The sequence below is a fragment of the Desmodus rotundus genome, chromosome 13 (genome assembly GCF_022682495.2).
Source record: "Desmodus rotundus isolate HL8 chromosome 13, HLdesRot8A.1, whole genome shotgun sequence".
Classification (NCBI taxonomy): Eukaryota; Metazoa; Chordata; class Mammalia; order Chiroptera; family Phyllostomidae; genus Desmodus; species Desmodus rotundus.
In genome coordinates this window covers 72,034,785-72,053,683 of record NC_071399.1, presented here as the reverse complement: position 1 = coordinate 72,053,683, position 18,899 = coordinate 72,034,785, and the positions used below count along the sequence as shown (strand labels likewise).

General features: G+C 40.7%; 1 protein-coding gene across 5 annotated transcripts in view; it reads left to right on the top strand.

The window, feature by feature from the left end:
* Positions 1 to 18,899, top strand: part of KLF12 (KLF transcription factor 12) — a 417,210-nt gene that overhangs the window by 285,587 nt on the left and 112,724 nt on the right. For all 5 annotated transcript variants that reach the window (XM_053916601.1, XM_045201833.2, XM_045201835.3 and 2 more), the window contains one exon: positions 15,647 to 15,782. In XM_053916601.1, the coding sequence (XP_053772576.1) occupies positions 15,647 to 15,782 (136 nt within the window). The remainder of the gene's footprint in view (positions 1 to 15,646; positions 15,783 to 18,899) is intronic.

The following is an 18,899-nucleotide window of genomic DNA, read 5'->3' as shown; positions in this document are numbered from 1 at the left end:
AAATCAATAAGTATATGCTCAAGTGAGGATTTAAAAATATTAAAATAACAAATAAAAATACTACCTAGAAACTGTTATACTTTATAAAGTGAATGAAATTAGCGGACTTCTTATAAACTTACTAAATTTTGTTCCTTATGTTGTACCATTATAATGGGCCAAAAGTCTTCATGATTATTATTTAAGTGAACATGATTATAGCACCAATTTATTTTATTTCTTGCTTTCTTATTCTTTTATTAAAATGAAATAAAATTTGCACTGCCAGCTGAAAAGTATTAAGAATTTTATATTCAAAAAATCTTTAAGCACCATTTTTTAACTGCTTATCCTACCCAGGAATCATCCAATGTATTTCTTTCCATTCACTCATTCATTTGATTCATATATTTGTGATTCCATTGCTCGAGCAACGCACAGGCAGTGCTCACAAGGAACTCATAGCTGAATGAATAAAGGAACAAAACAGCCCTAGCGGGAAGAATTCTGTGATACAGACATGTGTAGACCCACAGAGATAGATCACAGGGGAAGGAGCCCTGAGCTCAGTGGTTGGGAGGGGGCGGTTCTGACTTCAGGAAAAGTTGTTTCTCAGAGGAAAGTGTTGGTTGCATATCCATATCCTTATGAAGAAGGAAAGGCAATTTAAAAAGATTCAGAGTTCTGGCAACATGCAAGAGCATAGTGCATCCTGGTAGATACTAGATTATACAAGTAGATAGGTTGGTTTGGTTGAAATAAAGTGTGTTTGTAAGAAATGGAAATGAGGCTCCAGAGGGTATTCATGAATCTGGTTTTCAAAAGTATTGCGTGCCAGGCTAAGGAGTCTATATGTACGGATGCCGCAGGGAGACACAGAGAGGTTGACAGTGGGGGTGAGTAACACGGTGACATTCAAGTCTGTGGATGAAGGACTGAATACAGTGAAAACAGAGGAAGAGAGTAAAGTGAGGAGGCTACTTTAGGAAGTCAGGTGAGAATTCCTAAAGGCCTCTGAAGAGGCAGGAAGAATGGAAATCTGATGGACAGAACTATTGCCCAAGAAGATGTTAAAGATGGGGGGGGGGAAATGAATGTAGGATAGTTCTTGTTTTGGCAACTGAAATGTTGAGAAAGGTTAGTGGGAGAATATATGAATTGAAAAGTCATACTGAGAATTTTACCCAGAAAACAACGCAAAGTGGGACAGTTGACAAAAACATGAAGGTAAATTAAGAGACATCAGTTGAAGTGTTCCAGTATTTATCTAAAAGGATTTCTATAAAATAAGAGTAGAGTGTAATATTCAGAGAAATGCCTAGTAATTGTGAAAAATTAAGGGAAGTCATGAACCGTAGAGTATAAACAAATATGTAAAAATAAATGGACATCAGGACACATAGCAGTGACATTGTCAAGCATGATTCGTAAAGAAAACCTCAAAGGCTTACCTACCGAGGAATTAAAGAAGGGCAAAAACCGTCAGCAGCAGCAAATGCCACAAACCGTGTAGGGACTCTTCAGAGGGCTGAGGTTTCCCAGAATTCTGTACTCAGCTAAAGTAAATTCAGTTGACAGTACAATTTTTTTATCCTCATCCAAGGACATGCTTATTAATTTTACAGAGAGGGGAAGGGAGGGAGAGGAATATAAATTGGTTGCCTTTGCTACACACCTTGACCAGGAATCGAACCTGTGACTTTTCAGTTTGTGGGACAATGCCCAACCAATTGAGCCCTACCAGCCAGGGTGATAGTAACAATTTTTAAAAATTCAGACATATATATAGTAAGAACGTATCACCCACATGAATTTGCTGAAAGAGGCAAATGATACATTACTGAAAGAAATAAAAGAACCACAAGGAAAAGTGAGTTTAGACCTGGTTTTTAAGATATAGATAAATACTTGTATGAAGAGATAAATTTTAATTAACTCAACATTAAAACATGAACCAAATTCCTAGACTATACTGAAAAAGAACATAGAGAAGGTGGAAATGTTTGTTGGGAATTACAGCATGCGAAATCCTTCTCGTGTTTTGGAGGAGACTGGATATGCAAGATGACTTTAGAAAAACCCAAAAACCTGGCCATATGAAGCCTTACATTATGGGGAAATGGGCACGTTTCTACATCAGTGGGCGTGTGAATTGATTCAACTGCTTTGGAGAGCAATTCGGTAATATCTGATAAACTGATGGTCTGCATACCCTGTAATTATACACCAGGTATAGACTGCGAGCAGACTTGCAGTCGCTTTTCTAACAGTGCGTATGATGAACAACTTAAGTTCCCATCACTGTAGGAACAGATGAATGATGGTGGCCCATTTACAAAGGGAAATACTATATAACAACTAAAGTAAAAGAAGATAAAGTCTCCAATGTAATGTGAAGTGAAAATAACCATGTCATAGAATATGGTATCATTAAATGCAGTTTTCAAGAGAGCAAAACTGTATTGGGGGCTGGCCGTTCACATATGTAGTGAAAGCATAAATCTTATGTAGAAGGGTACACACCAGGATAATATAGAAGGAAGAAACAAAATAGGAAAAAAATACAAAGAACCAACTATTTCTGTGATATTTTACTGCTTTTTAATGATCTGAAGGAATTGCTGCAAATGTTAATGTTGTTTTAACCATTTGGGAGAATAAATAGGGGGAGAATAAACACATGCATACATCATATGTATGTGTAGAATCACTAAAAGGATTTGAATTTTTTAAGCAAGTTTATGAAAGCAAATGCCGGCTCATGTTAAATGGCTGGTCTTTATACATCTTTTTCATAAAGGATTGTGGGGAGAGACAAACTCCCTGGGAAGCCGCTGTTTTCAGAATTTGGGGTAGCTGAAGGAAAAGCAGGACTAGAAATCCTGATGTATTTGGTTGATGGCGTAAATGTGGTACACACACAAGAAGAAGTCCTTTATTAGCATGTGAACATGCGTGGCGTGTAACAAGCCAGTGTGTAACGAGCCAGCAGGACCTCCCAGATCCCCGCATGGGCTCAGGGGCAGCCAGTGCTTAGTGCTGAGGGGACCTGCAGCTTTAGTTAAGGAAACCAGGGTAGATGATATTCAGAATGCATATTAGTAGCACACTATAAATTTCAGAAGTTTATCCAAACATAAATGTTACTGGTTTTCACCAATTAAAATTATATTTATCTTTAGTTTTATATTCAAAGAAAACACTATCAAACTTTTGTGTTTTTTTTAACACCTAAACATACCAGCACTTTTCATGGGAAAGCCCAAGACCTCAGCCTTCATCAGAGCCCTTGATTTTTCTTCAAGAACTTAAGTGAACCCAGAAGGGCTTTCATAATGAAGTTATTGTGAACCCCGTTTAAAGTTAGGACACCCAAAATGCCTACTGTGTGCCTCTTCTGCCCTCTCTCAATGTGGCATATATTATAGCAGTGTTTTCGAAATACCTGTTTCCCCTCGCCTGTCTTCTCGGCAGAATTACAACTTTGATGGCTTGTTCAGGAGTCGTTTCTGGAGACAGCGCCACCTGCCTGTGTGGGCTGCTTCCCTTTCCACATCAGAGGCTCAGGGAGGGGTCTGAGTAAATGGGCCCCAAGGCAGGGGTCATACCTGAAACCAAAGCAAGTCCTAACTCCGTTTACAGGTGGTGGGGATCTCACTGGCTTCTTGGAGCCTAGATAATTTATCATCCCTAGGTGGGGTTTTGGCATATTATCAAAATAATGTCTTTATTATTTATTATTAATGTCAACCAAAAATACATAGAGTACATGCTTCTCACTAACTGATGGAAACTAGTGGAATTGTCCTTTCTGATAAAAACAGACCACTCATAGAATTAATGTAAGAAATACCTGCATATCCAGTTTTACAGCGTAAATTTTTCTCTGAACACTTGAACCCCCACATCCTTCAACCTAGATTGAAACAGAAGAAAAAATGTAGCAATACTTGCTTTTTGGCCCAAAGGTATCCACTGATCATCTTTGAAAAGCTGTTCAGCTCCAGATAGGACCGTGCTCTGCATTGCAGTGGAAAGAGAAGAGCCGGCTTCTATGTCCTCGCAAAGACAAGTTACATTTGACACAGTGGGCCCAGTCACAGGTGCGGCGTCTTTCTGCTTTGCACAAGTGCGCCAGAAGTCTCATGTCGCACTTCTCTTTTGCTAAGTTACATGTCATGAGCTCACAGGCCGTCAGTTCATGAGTGAGCCTCCTCCACCTCGTCTCCGAGGTGCCCAGTGCTCTCTGCTTGTGGCCCACCCAGTGATTCTTGCAAATTCTTGTAAATTACCAAATGAGAAAGGAAACTTACATAAATTCTTTTTAAATGTTTTGCGAGGATGGGCATAAGAAACATATAACTCTCGATAGAAATGTGAAGGGGTTGTAGGGACCAGTGTGCCCGTTCCTGTAGCCAAGGGAGGAGAGTTTTAAGAGGCCAGAAGACGTTGAAAGGATATCATCAACACTCCTGAAAGCCACAGAGAAATGCACGAACATGCCAAAATAATGTGGACGGTTTCAGAATGTGTCTTCAAGAATTCAGAAGGTCTATTGTATGTCTAAGGACGAATTAAATCCTGATTACATATCAGGAATTGCTTTCGGTCTAGCAGGCGTAAGTATAAGTGAGCACAGAGAGCGAAACAGTTTGGAGAGGGGTGGGGGGCAACGGCAGCACTGATTGGAAATGTGCCACCGTGGCTCCTCACGCCTGTTTTCATTAACCTTCTTACATTTAAACCAGCAAAGAACCTTTCTATGGCACGTTACTCACATGCCAACTAACCGTACATAGCATAGCTGATGTGGAAACAGAACTGTTAAGTCCAAGGTAGATTTTTCTGCCCTTTCTTAAGTATTTCTTATGTCTGATGCACATAAGACAAAGACCGTGATTCAGTGGTACATAAAATTATCATATTAAAAAAAGATGGAGGCTAAGGCAACAAATTAAAAAAAGTACAGAAGAATATCACAACTAACCATACATACACAATAAAATATAAAATTTATAGTTGTAAAGAATTGTGCAGGTACACGGGTATTGTCTTAACTAAATTTTATTTATTATTACTATTTTTTAATCCTCACCCATGGATATGCTTATTGATTTTAGAGAGAGAGGAAGGGAGAGCTGGAGAGAGAACTGTCAGTGTGAGAGAGAAACCTCGATCAGTTGCCTTCCATACATGCCCCAGCCGGGGATCAAACCCACAACCTAGGTGTGTGCCCTGACTAGGGATCGAACCTACAACCTTTTGGTGAATGGGACGATGGTTCAACCAACCAAACCACCTGGCCAGGGCTGTCTTAACTAAATTTTGATTGTTCCTCTTCATCATTATTGTCGCTTGGGCTTTTTTTTCCATCAGACTAGAACTAAATTGTTTTGAGGTGGGTCAAGAGGAGTCATTTGGAAGCTACCTCCAGGAGCACGCACCATCTTGGCCTCTGCTTCTGGCTTTCTGGAACTTGAGAGGAGGTCGTTAGGCCTGCACAGTGAAGGACGCGTGACTGTAGTTTGCCCTGGGATAAAAAGGTTCACTTGGGGAAAAATTATTCGAGCAAATCTTCAGTCTATTTCTTGAAACATTCAATTCTACTCAGTCTACAAACCAGAAAATATAGATGGAGCAGAAGGACCAATTAAGTGAAATAAAAAGTGGATAAAAAGACCATAAATGAATGCCTAAAATCTTTTTCTCTGTGCATTACAGATGAAAATTAGTTCAGTGATCTCATTGTTCTCTATATGTGCTCACCAGAAAAATCACTCTATCATTAAGTATTTTAAGTCATCTCTGTGTAAAGTGGATTCAGTTTTGAATAAATCAGTTGGAGCTGGTTGGCTAGGGTTTTGAGCAGTTGTAAGGAACTGACAAAAGGAAGCTTACGGGAAATAGCAGAGTCCCGAATCTCCGAGGGCACCTCGAGTTCAGGACTCTGGGCTGACTCTGGAGAGTTCTATGTGAGGTTGCCAAGCACAATGCAAAGTCCACTCACTACAGGAAAATGTTATGAACTTTTTTTAATTACCAAGGCCTTTTGCCCTTGAAGATGTACTTCTAGTGAGTACAAGAGAAGGCTAAATCTGTATTTGTTTTCCTTCTACAAATAAGAAAAGTAGTTTTAGTTATGGTTGTTTAAAAAAATGAAATCCTAGTAGCTGTTGTGGTAATCTCAACAAACATTCATTTTTAAGCTATATTTCTAAATGACTAGTTTCTGAGCAGTTTCTATAATGAATTACTTCATTACAGTTTCTGAGCAGTAACTCATAGAAATAATAGGTATGTTGAAGTATTTAAAATATTTTCCTGAAAGAAAAACGTGTTTAATGTAATGTATCTAAAAAGTGAATAGAAATTATAAACATTTTCTTCCCATGTCATCTCATGGCCTATTTAAACTAAAAATATAATTATCTAAGACTTTATAGAGCAATAGAAATTTAATAATTGTGACTCCCCCCCACAAATGCTAATATTAGAATATAAGCCAGAATGTAGTTTTTAAAATAAAATGTGAAGTAGACACTTTTATCATTATATTGCAGAATCTTTCGCCAACTGGGAACCATTGTGATCATTTTAAGTAGACACCTGCATTTATTACCATCATTTTCATCAATAAATGTTACATTTTACTGTGTATAAGGGAGTATAATTGATACAGTCTCTCCTCAAGGAGTAGACAGAATAATCAGGGATATATAATATGTACATGCCTAAGTATAATTCAAAATGGAAAAGTGCAAGAATGCCTATATATATATATGGGTGTTTTTTGAAAAAGAGAGATTGCATTTTGTTAGAAATGAAAGGAATGTTCTTGACTAAGGTATTATTTTGTAGGAAGGGTGGATTTTTTTTTAACTGAATTGCAGGTGGAACGGAATAGCTAGATCCAGTTGGATTAGGAGCTTTGGGGATAAGATGCATTAGAATTCCAAATGAAAAATGAATTGTGGAATCGTTGGGAGAGCTGCTGAGCCTTATTTGTTAGATGGTGGGGAAAATTCAAGGTTTTCCAATGAGCAGTGCTTTTGAGGGAAGTTTTGTTTTCATTGCGTTACTGGAGAAATCCCATATGGGACAGATGTTTGTAGCAGGACTTTGAGGAGGTTCATTGAGAAGCAGTATGAACAGAAAAGAAGGGCTCCCGAAGAACTGTGGGATAAAAGCAATAAAAATTAGCAGCTGATTTAATACACAGGACAAATGACATGAATGAGAGTTTTGAACATAGGTAACCAGGAGAGGGATGGGTCTATGACTTGAGACTTGAAAGAAGAGTAGGACTTAAGTTTGAAATGTCTTTTGGACATTCAGGTGGAGAAGGATGTGGAAAATATAAGGCTGGAGTTTATGGGGGAGGTTGGAACTGGGAATGTGGATTTGGTATTCCTCTCCTCTGAGATAGTAACTGAAACTGTAGAAATTGTGGCATTGGGTAGCATTTCTGAGAAGCTCACCAATACTGGAGGAAAGAAGAAGGTAGGTAGGTAGTGGAATCTGAAGAGGAAAACTAACATTTAGGTATATGCACAGAGAAGAGATAAAGAGGGAGGTAAAAGGGAGGGAGGGAGGATAAGGGAGAGGGAGAGGGGGGAGAGAGAGGGGGAATAGAGAGAGAAAGAGAGATCCAAGCAAATTAAATAATGTATAACAAAGTCTACAAATACTTCCTCTAAACTAAGTGCCAAATGCTAAGTAAAATAAGTCACACAGAAGAAATCAAAACCAATTTCTTTGGAACTCTCTGAGCTTCTTGGACTTCTTGGAAGTCTATTTCCTTCACCAGATTGGCCCCAAAGAGGAACACACCAAGGCACATCATAATTAAATTACCCAAAATTAAAGATCATGATTAAAAGCAGCCAGAGAAGAGGAGACAGTTACCTACAAAGGAGTTCCCATAAGACTATCAGCTGATTTCTCAAAAGAAGCCTTTTAGGCAAGGGGCTGGAAAGAAGTATTCAAAGTCATGAAAGGTAAGGACCTACATCCAAGATTACTCTATCCAGCAAAGCTATCATTTAGAGTGGAAGGGCAGATAAAGTGCTTCCCAGATAAGGTCAAGTTAAAGGAGTTTATCATCACCAAGCCCTTATTATATGAAATGTTAAAGGGACTTATTCAAGAAAAAGAAGATCAAAACTATGAACATGAAAATGACAACAAACTCACAACTATCAACATCTGAACCTAAAAAACAAAAACAAACTAAGCAAACAACTAGAACAGGAACAGAATCACAGAAGTGGAGATCACATGGAGGGTTATCAGCGAGGAGGGGAAGGGGGGAAAATGGGGAAAAGGTACAGGGAATAAGTAGCATAAATGGTAGGTACAAATTAGATGGGGAGGTAAGGAATAGTATAGGAAATGGAGAAGCCAAAGGACTTGTATGTATAACCCATGGATATGAGCTAAGGGTAGGGGGAATGCTGGTTGGAGAGGGGGTGCAGGGCAGAGGGGGAGAAAGGGGAGAAAAGAATGGGACAACTGTAATAGCATAATCAGTAAAATAGACTTTAAAAAAAGAAAGTAAACTTTAAAAAAAAGTCAAGAACCACATGGTTATACCCATATGTGGGAAGGTAAAACTGAGAGCAATGAACGAACAAACAAGACAGACAGGCTCAGACACAGACAGCCGCATGGTGGTCACCAGAGGGAAGAGGGGCAGAGGGGCGGTAGTAAAGCGCAAAGGGGTCAGAAGGAGACAGCAGGTGACCTGGTGACAGAAGGAGATCCGACATTGGGTGGTGAGCGCACAGTGCGGTAGACAGATGATGTGTCATAGAATTGTACACTTGAAACCTATATAATCTTATTAACTTCAATGAGTTTATTTTAAAATAGAAGGCCAAATGGTATTTTATGGCAAGCCATGTAGTTTCTGTGACAACCACTCAACTCTGCCATTGTAGCACTAAAGCCGCCAGAGACGAAATAAATGTGCGTGGTTGAGTAAAACTTTATTTACAAAAAGCGGGTATGAAGGCCCACAGGCCCTAGTGTGCCCAGTCCCTATAACCAGGGGAGGAGAGGGTTTTAAGGAGAGGCTGGAAGTGAAAGTGAGAGATGACCCACAGTCTGGAGAGAGGCCCAGTGGCATTATAACTGAGAAGTGGACTTTGTACTAGGGAATTACCAGAACATTATGAGGTTATTTTTTAAGATAATGGGAGCAGAAGCTATTACACTGTCAAGCGTGCAGATAGGAATTGGGGGGGAAAATGAATAAATTGCATATTATATCTACACAGTAGCAACATCTAAGATTTACATAACTGATTGAATTTTTAAGTCTTCATTTGGGGTTCTATCAGTCACAGTTGCTACTGTGAGGCATACAGTCTCATTAGCAGTAACAAAAGTAAAGAAAGTAAGAAGCGGAGCATAGTGGAAACATCCATGAGCATCAGTAAGCAGAATAGGACCCTGGAGAGCGGGTTGCAATCTCAGAGTTCACCATATTTTGAGTCAGGCTTTATTTACTTACGTATTTTTCTCTCATTATGTATGTCGACATGCTAGAAACATCAGGCACATATTTGAGCAACTGATATTGTGAAGCCAAATGAGATCAGAACATCAGTTGTACAAATACATTATGAAGAGCACTCTTTATCACTCTTCAGGTAATAAAGTCCTGAGTTATAACAGGTGCAGCCAGCTTGAGGTGAGCAAAGAGCAAAAGCTAGTGCAGTTTTTAGAGAGTATTAATACTCATGTCACTGATGATTCTCATGCATGTATCTCCAGCTGGCTCTCCTCCACACCCCACCCCCGTGCTCCTGGATCATAGAGCCAGGGTGATCCTTATCAGGTGGCACAATTCAGATCAGGTCATTGTCATGCTCTGTGCCCTCCAGTGGCCTTCCTTCCCACCCAGAACAGAACGTGACATCCTTACATTGTCGACGGCCCTTTGTGTCTGTGCTCCCCCACTTCGCTCCCCTTCTCCCAGCTACAGGTGTGGACGGCCTCCTTGCCAGGCCTGAGACACATGAACCCGCCCCACCTCAGAGCCTTGGTGCCCATGTTTACCACCACCACTCCACCCCACAAAAATAAACCGGGTCAGCGAGCCTTCCTCAGCACCTCTGGGCCTTGCTCTGATGTTGTCGTCTTCGCGAGGCCTCTCCTGACTTCCCTCTCTAAGATGATTCGCCTGCCTCTCAGCAGCCCATACTCCCCTTCCCTGTTCTGTCTTTCTCCATGGCACATCCCTGGCTCCAGTACATGGTTTTACTTCTCTGTTTGTTTTCTGTCTCTTGCCAGAAGCAGGAATTTGAATCTGCCTCCTTCACTGCTTTCTTCCCAGCACCCCGTGGAAGGCTTGGTACCTCACAGGTGCCGGGTAAATATCTGTTAACTGAATCCATAAATGAATGTTTGGGTCATGGGAAGTAACAGTTTTATATGTCATCCAATATATGGTCTATAGTGGTGTTTACAGTTTACGTGCTTTTAAAAAGCAAACTGCCTAGTTTGGATTAGTCCTGGAGAAGGCGAGAGATTGGGAGACGGTGGTATGTAAGGGATGGCTGCGGAAGCACTAAGTGTGCTGTCAGGGTGGGACAGAATGACGATGGACTGTGAAGGGCCGGGCAGGGCCCTGAATGCTTTGCATACATTAGATCATTTACACACCAAAGCAGCAACGGCAGGGGAACAACCTGAGGATGAGCAGTGGGAAATCAAGTGCCCAAGGTCAGATGGCTGCAAGTGACAGAGCTGGAGTCACTCATGTTCCCTGAAGCCAGAGCTGTGGCTTTATCTTAGAGAAACGCTGTGACTGTCCTTCTTGGAGCAATTCCTGCATCAGCCAAGCCAGAGGAGGATGTTCGCACTCTCTGAGGCCTTGATGCTGTGACTTCTCCCCCACGCATCCCTTGCCCATACGTTCATTCTCCCTGCCCTCCCTCCTTCTCCCACTGCCCTTCCTTCTCCTGCAAAGCAGCAGCCCTCCCGGAAGTCAAGGCTTCCTAACTGGGGCATGTTTCAGCCTTGGCAGGGCGAACAACGAGGGCATCTGCGGGGAGCAGGCAGCCTGTCAGTGGCTGAAGGAGGGGAGGACAGGCTGAGGGCACCCCCGCCGCCGCAGCTGCCGACTGCCTCACAACACCCCCTCCATCCACCTGCGTTCGCTCCTTTCCCCTGCAGCCCTGATGGGTGGAGGTGAAAGGGACTGAATAATTTCTTCTGTGATTCGCCCTGGTTAGGAAAAGTTAATCTCTGGGTTTCAATATATGTTCATAGATTGTTATCTTGTGCACATTTAATATGGTGACTTATGGGAAAACAACTTTCCTTGACGTATAGCTGAATAGGCCAGTTTATTTCTAAGGAAGTTAGAAGAGCATTGGATCCTTTGCGGGTGCCTGCGAAGGGGGGTGAGGGCGGTGAGAACACACACTGATGCCACTGTGTCAGTGTCAGTCCACCATGATATGGGGAACAGTCAAGTTTAAGTGTCTTCTGTGAGTTGAAGAGAGGCAAACATGATACAGAGCTTTGGGAGGATCCACTGGGGTGAGCCTCCTGTCAACCCTGAGCTCGGGCCGGAAAGCTTTGCTCTCCTGAGCAGTGATGCCAGCCAGTGGCCCCTTCTGGTAGAAGCTCGCCAGAAGCGCAGTCAAGGATCAAAGAAGATGCTTCTGAAGCTAAAGTCCCTGTAAATATATTTTGCATATTTTGACTCGAGAAGGACATAATGTAGAATATAATGTGTGGCTCTTATTTTCTTTTTCTATATTACTAGCCGACTTAACTGTATGCCTGTCAAGGCCAGGCTTCCACTTAGGAGGGGAATAGGAAGTTGTGCGATAGGCTGCCTGTGACCGTAGCCGCAGTTTGCCCACGTCTTTGCCAGGAAATCTCTGGAGGGAGCTGGAGAGCAACACGGTGCATTGGTTGTGTATTGCTATGTAACTAGTCACCACCAAATTCAGGAGATTAAAATAGCAGCTATTTTATTTGCTCAGAGGTTTGTAAGTCAAGTGTTTGGGTTGGGTTCAGCCAGGAAATTTTTGTGCTAGTCACCTACACAGGCACGCGTGACTGCAGTGTGGCCAGTCAGGCTAGCGTGGCGCGCTTACATCAGTTGGGGTTGGCTGAGCACCACCGAGCACCGTGGTTCTGTGGCTTTCCTGGGCTTCTTCACATGGTGGCAAAGTTGTAAAAACAGCAGATGTGTCACAAATCATTTATCATTAATCAGGGTGATCTTTGCAGGAACACTTTACTGTAGGTGCTTATTTGAAAGTCAGAGTAAACAGGCTCAACTTCAGGTGTTGGAGTTCTGCGGTTATCTTCCTGGGAAGTCGGTCCCCTAGAATGAAGCCCACAGTGTTCCACATTACCTCCGACTCAGGTGTGGCACCGCCGCCAGCACCGCCGCCAGCAGTGAGCGGGCTCACCCAGAACTGTCAGATCCCGTCTTCATTTAAGAGGAACAAAATCTCAAATGTAAATCGATGCACACAGATCATCTACTGCTCTCTCATGCAGGGAAGTAATACGTTTTTGCTTCTGGTGCCCAGGTTACTGTTCCATTTCCTCTGAAGGGGCACTCCAGAGAATGGGCGTTTCCCAAATGAGCTGAGAAACTCAAAGCCTAATGGAGGCTCACTAGGGTAGATGCCCCCATCCCACATTTAACAAAGGGAGAGTGGAATTATGCAAGTATGCAGACAAGCTAATCATCTGACCTAATCAGCAATGCAGATTTTAAAAAACTGCCTAATTACTTCCTCAGCTTGGCTGAAGGTACGGTGAAAAGACTTTCTCAGTGGGATGGCAGCAGATGTCTTTCATAATATTGATTGAAAATATTGGAAAGAAATCCTCAATTACAATGTTCCTGAAAAGTACATCAAAAGTACCATATTTAACATATTTTAAGCTTTCATTGAGATATAAACATCACATAATTTAGAGGATCAACTCTCAACTAGTTATTTGGACTCTTTTGTTTGGCTGGACTTCAACTTTCAGTCAGGTTGCTTATTAGTTACTTGCCCATGTCTTCCTTGAGTTGTATTACTTACCTGTGAGAGCTCCAGTTGTCTTGGACCTAATGGGACCACCAAAATTATTCCCTTATCTTCAGCTATTTGTTGATTAGGCATCTTGGCAAAGGAGTCTTAGTGCATCATGTTTCAACAACTTTAAATTGTTGACATTTATAGGCAACGTAATACCACACAATATGTGATTTGGAAGCCTCGATGGATCTCTTAGTCATTTTCTTGGCTGAAGTTGAGTAGTTATGAATGATTGTTTAACTGAATCATTCTAGAACAGATTGCCCAAAAGAAACTGTCTATGAATTCTTGGTTGAAATGCCTGTATCATCTCTGTGTTCTGTGCGACGTGAGTGCTGTGTGTTCATCTTTACCTCACGTGCTGTGAGCTGTGCAGTATCTTTTCCAGTACGTTCCGTTCAATCTTAAATGATAGGGTACCTTCAGTGCCTTGGGAGTGACTGAATGCTGAAGTATCTCTGTTATCAGATGGTTGCGGAACTGGTTCCTTTCTTCCACAAAGAGTTTCTCCAACATCCCTCTTCTGGGAAATCTCTAGAGATTAAATGGAAAAGTCTTTTTGTCCCATCAGATGTAGGACAAAGAAAACATTCAGAAACTCTTCAGTGAGCATCACTGATAGTTCTGGCATTTGAGGAAGTAAATGCTGTATTTGAGGAACTGGTGAGGCCTGAGTCACATGATGGCGAATTGTTTTATTTGAGGGCCAGAAAATGCAGATAGTCTAATATATAATTTAATTTCTTTGCTACTGACTGAAACTAGAACATAGTTATGCAATTGAAAGTCATAAGATGTAACATCTTTCTATATCCAAACTCTTAAATATGTAGCTCAGAGTTTCTCAACCTGGCACTTGACATTTTAGACTAGTTAATTTTTTGACATGGGAACCAACTGTCCTGTGTATTGTGGGATGTCTAGGAGTATCACTGAAGATGCCAGTAACAGCCCTGGCCGGTGTGGCTCAGTGGGTTGGAGTGTTGTCCCAGAGCCAAAGGGTTGTGGGTTTGATTCCTAGTCAGGGCGCATGCCAAGGTTGAATTTGATCTCTGGTCCGGGCACGTGAGAGAAGTAGCCAGTCAGTGTCTCTCTCTCATCAATGTTCCTCTCTAAAAGCAATGAAAAAATGTCCTTGGGGAGGGTCAAAACATTTTTTTAAAAAGATGCCAGTAACATCTCCTTCCCAAGCTGTGACAAATCCAAATGTCTCCAGACATTGTCAAGTGTCTCCTGAGGGGAAATTTGCTCTTGTTTGAGGGCCCTGGTTTAAACTGAGTTATTTTCTCTTCAATTTAACCAACAATTACCAAGCACTTTCATTGTTCAAACCACTTGTTAATATGTGCATTCTCACAGGGATAACGTGTGGCAGGTACCGTAGTGCGCTAGGTTCAACAGGCACACGTTCCTTCCTTACCGAGTTTAGTTACAAACATGTTGAAACTCTTTAGGTATAGTTTTTCCATTCATATTGTAAATGTTAGGTAGAACCATAAAAAGTTATCTGTTCGTGGGTTAAAAAAAAGGTGAAATACTAGCAGTGAGAAAAAAATTATTTGAGAAAAAAATAAAATTGAAATGGACTCAAATGTCATTGTAACCATGATTTTAAGTGGATTTGCTTTTTTCTTTTTCTCTTTTTTAACAAGCAGTGGTGGCTTTAGAAATGTTGTGTGGGCAGGTTTGAGGAGCAGCAGGCTGCTTGGAGCTGGCTGGCGCTGAAGCCGTGCATTCTAACAATGCAATTGTGCGGCGAGTGTAGTACTTTTAATTTGGAAGGTGTGTGTATTTTGTGCGTGACATTAGGGCCAATGGAAGTCCTACACAGAGATTATTAAAGCTGCTCATAGAGAGAAGGAGGTGGAACTGAAATCTGATTTTTAGAAATATGAGTTCAGGTATGAAATGTTGACTGCCAGTCTCTCGTTTGACAGGATCCGATGGTCCTGGTCAGCAGGGCTCAAATCATCGGGCTGTTTCTTGCTTTGGCAAGTTCACAGTGGGAGGAGAATTTTCTCTGGAAATGCCTTTTTGAAGAGTGCTTCTTAGCACTTATAAACACATAGGCAAAATGCTACTACTACTTCTGTCCTTTGTCTACACTCAGATCGCAGTAATGAACTGCAAGATCATCCTTCACTGAAGTATGAAAAACACCTAAAACTTGACTGAAGTCTTGTGAACCCTGCTCGTCTTTAAGCTTATTGTGAGAGCTGTAAGCAAGGGCAGTAAAATGGCCACGACTCTCGCAGCAGAAACAAGGAGAAGCCAGAGGGTCCAACAGTAACTTGGGAGCTCCCTACTCAGCTTCTGACCGCTCAGGAGTAGATATTGTCGTGGATTTTACAGTTTCTACTCCGCAGCCCTACCCTGAAACTACTGCGAGCTCATGGAAGTTTGGTAAATCGAATGAACAAGGGAAAAGTGTCAGTGAGTGCTCAGTACATAAAATACGTTGTTTTCACTAATTCCTGGGATTTCTAGAGAATTCAGTGTGTGTGTTAAGCACAGAAGAGACCTTCCATGCTTGATGTTGGTCCAGGACGAGGTTAACTTACTGCACACTAATTTTAATTCATATATATGCCTTTTCTTCCCAGCACAAATGGACCCCCGAGGCCTATCTCCCAGACAAAGTAAAAGTGACAGTGATGATGATGACCTGCCAAATGTGACCTTAGATAGCGTTAATGAAACTGGATCTACGGCCCTTTCCATAGCCAGAGCAGTTCAAGAGTAAGTATCACATTCTCAGGATGAAACGAGATTTGCCAAGGTGTTCAGTGAATGATGGAAATAGCGGCATCTCCTGTCCCCAGACCTGTCATTCTAGCCCCGCGCTGGCACACACATGGGCCACTTTCCATTCAGACTGCTGTTCTTCGGGAGGAGAGGAGGGGAAAGCCGGGAGCTTTTTACATAGCTGGAAATTTGTGTTTTGATTAGAAATGAGACTTCTGTGCATCTTTTCTGATACCTCCTGCCCCTTCTCCTTAACTCTAGAAAACAAATTTGTTCATTCTGAGTGTCACTATCCAATTATCATCCTCATTGTTATTATTCATGTACAAGAGTAAAGAGAAATAAATATAGCAAGTATTATTCTTTTGTTTTGATAGGAAAGTACAGTATAGCTTTTTTGAAATTTCAAACTTGGGAGACAATATGTTACCACTTGAAAAATCAGAATCATATGTAATTTTTAAAAGGGTCTTTTCTCTTGCCTTTTGTCTAAACCATAGGGTTAGATTTCAGCCCTTGTTTATTGAAAGCAGCTGTCTTTCTGCCATTGCCAATTCTGTATTTAGAATTGAACCTATGGCTAGTCTGTCTATATGTGTTTCTCTAGAGTAATTTTTAATGACATAATCTTGAATAAGATGAGGATTTAATAGCCACTGTTATTGCTGACATGCATGCTAATTAATAGTTTACTCAAAATGATTTTAGTTACTTTCCATATATGAATTCCTTCTTCCCCAAAGAGTAACTAAGTACCTACTGTGTCCCACATATTAGACCTTGAAATTAAAAAAAAATTAGTGTAACATTTTAGAATTTAAAACAAATGTGTGTGTGTGAGTGTATAAAATGAGTAATGTATTTCTATGCAATATATATTATTTATTTACATTATATATGTATATATACAAATATGTATGATATATTAGAGGAAACCAGGATATAGTTGATCAAAAATGAAACTAAGAGTCATATCTGGATTCCAACTCACATTCAAGCTCTTAATTTCTGTGTGATTTTGGCAAGTTATTTAACAACTCAGATGTTTCTTTATTTGTAGTGAGAAAATCAGAACACTTAGCTTACAGAACTATCAAGAAGGTATGATGTAGTTACAAGGCATAAAAAACAAATCACAGAGTTTGAGCCCATAGTAAGCCTTGATTAATGGTAGAAATAGTGTTATAATGAGTAGCAGTAATGATAGTAATAGTGTGTGGTGTAAGTGTATGACAACTAGGAAATAAACAAGCATTGTAAGTACCGTTATATTGATTGTTCAAGTGAAGAAGACCGGAGAAGTTAAATGACTTGTCCAGAGTGACATAATAATAAATGTTAATAAGGCAAAGTTTTAGACTTCTGACTCCAAAAACCAGTCTTCTAAAAGATCCTGTAACATCTCTTTCCATAATATCCTTCTGCTTGAACATTTATAAAAGCGTTTTCTTCAAATTTGCTTAAATAACTGGTTATAGTAACCTAGTTTATCCAAAGCAAACGTCAGCATGAACCAGGATTGGCACTGAATCGAAGGGGTTGCTGGAGTTGGACTTGACGTGGTGGCATGCCACGTTACCTCATCGCTAGTTCGGGGACCCGCACAGTGATCGCGGGTTGCGTGGGCTAAATCCTAACGTCGGAGATTCCATGATCTCATCTGTAAAATGAGACTAAATGATGTCAGGTTTCAGTTCTGAGATGAGGAATAAATTCCATAGACATTTTAATCACATTTTGTCCTGCATACATATATGCGTACATATATGTATGTGTAGATCTGTGTGTATACATGTTTATAGACGTGTGTGTTTCTTTTTTTCAAACTTTCACTTTTGGAACTGTGATTACTCAAATCTAAATTATGCTTACTCCATTTGGGGCTTACATAGCAAGGAATGGTATTAATTTCTTAAACATAACCATTTTATGCTTCTAATATTTTGTGCTTATAATATAATAATAAATATTAATGTGAAACTTTTAATAACCTCAGAAACCAGATATTCTTCTTCAATATAACCCTTCTGATGTGCTCTGTGAAAACATTTTCAAGCCACAATATTTTGTCTACATATGTCTATGCCTGCCTTTATTACTGTTACAAAAGTCACATGTGTACCTAGGGAAATGCCAGATTCATTATTCATGGAAGTATTTTCATTAAACGATTAGTAAAGAATACTGAGCTGTCACCTGGGAAGCCCTAGAATGCCAGGACCCATCAATAGTTAATCATTCAACTGAGTGTGTGCGTGTCAACACTGGAAAGTGCAGCGATACTAGCCCACGAAGCAAAAAGATTGTTTTTCAGAGACCTCTTCAATGTAGGTATATTTCAAAACTTACAGTAATATATTGAGAAAAGTTTTGCTCTGGCACAAATAAATATATAATCCTTCCTAGAGAATTAAAAAATAAAAACTGGGCCTAGGGTCACCCAAAGTTAACTTTCAGTGTACACAACTGTGACATGTCTTTCTGCTCTTCTGCCCTTTCATGCACATCTCTGTTTCATAATTAATTTCTTTCCTTTTCTTCTGTGTGCCTTTAGATCCTGATGCCTTCTGTTAACTCATAAGCTGTCAGACAAACAAACAAACAAAAAACATTCTGAGATACTGTGATCAATAAACTAACACATTAAATAATAAAAGGAAAAAACAACAGCTTGGCATGATCGAGATGAGGTGATTTTGAAAGACATCAGGGGATCTCTCTCCTGCCCTTGCTGAACTTCCCTGAAAGAGTTAGGTTGAGAAGAATGTTTACGGGTAGGGAAGTGATGAAATCAGAGATAGTGGTAGCACATTCTGAAAGACCCGGGCAACCAGTTCACTTTTGTCTTTCCAACTAAAGACAAAAAAAGCCATGGTTTAGGAAGGGGTCAAAGGCTGGCCTCTTATTCAGTGGCCACCATGGGAGTATCAGAGAAGAGAAGGGGGAAGACGAGACAGGAGGATATTAAGGAAGACTGACACTAGAGAGGGATGAAACTGCCTAGTCCTGGGCCAGCCCTTCAAACAAGAGGCCAACCCGCAGGGCGAATTTCTCCAGCTGAAGCTCTCCTTTCCCATTCAGGCTCATAGGCATGCGTCATGCAATAATCAT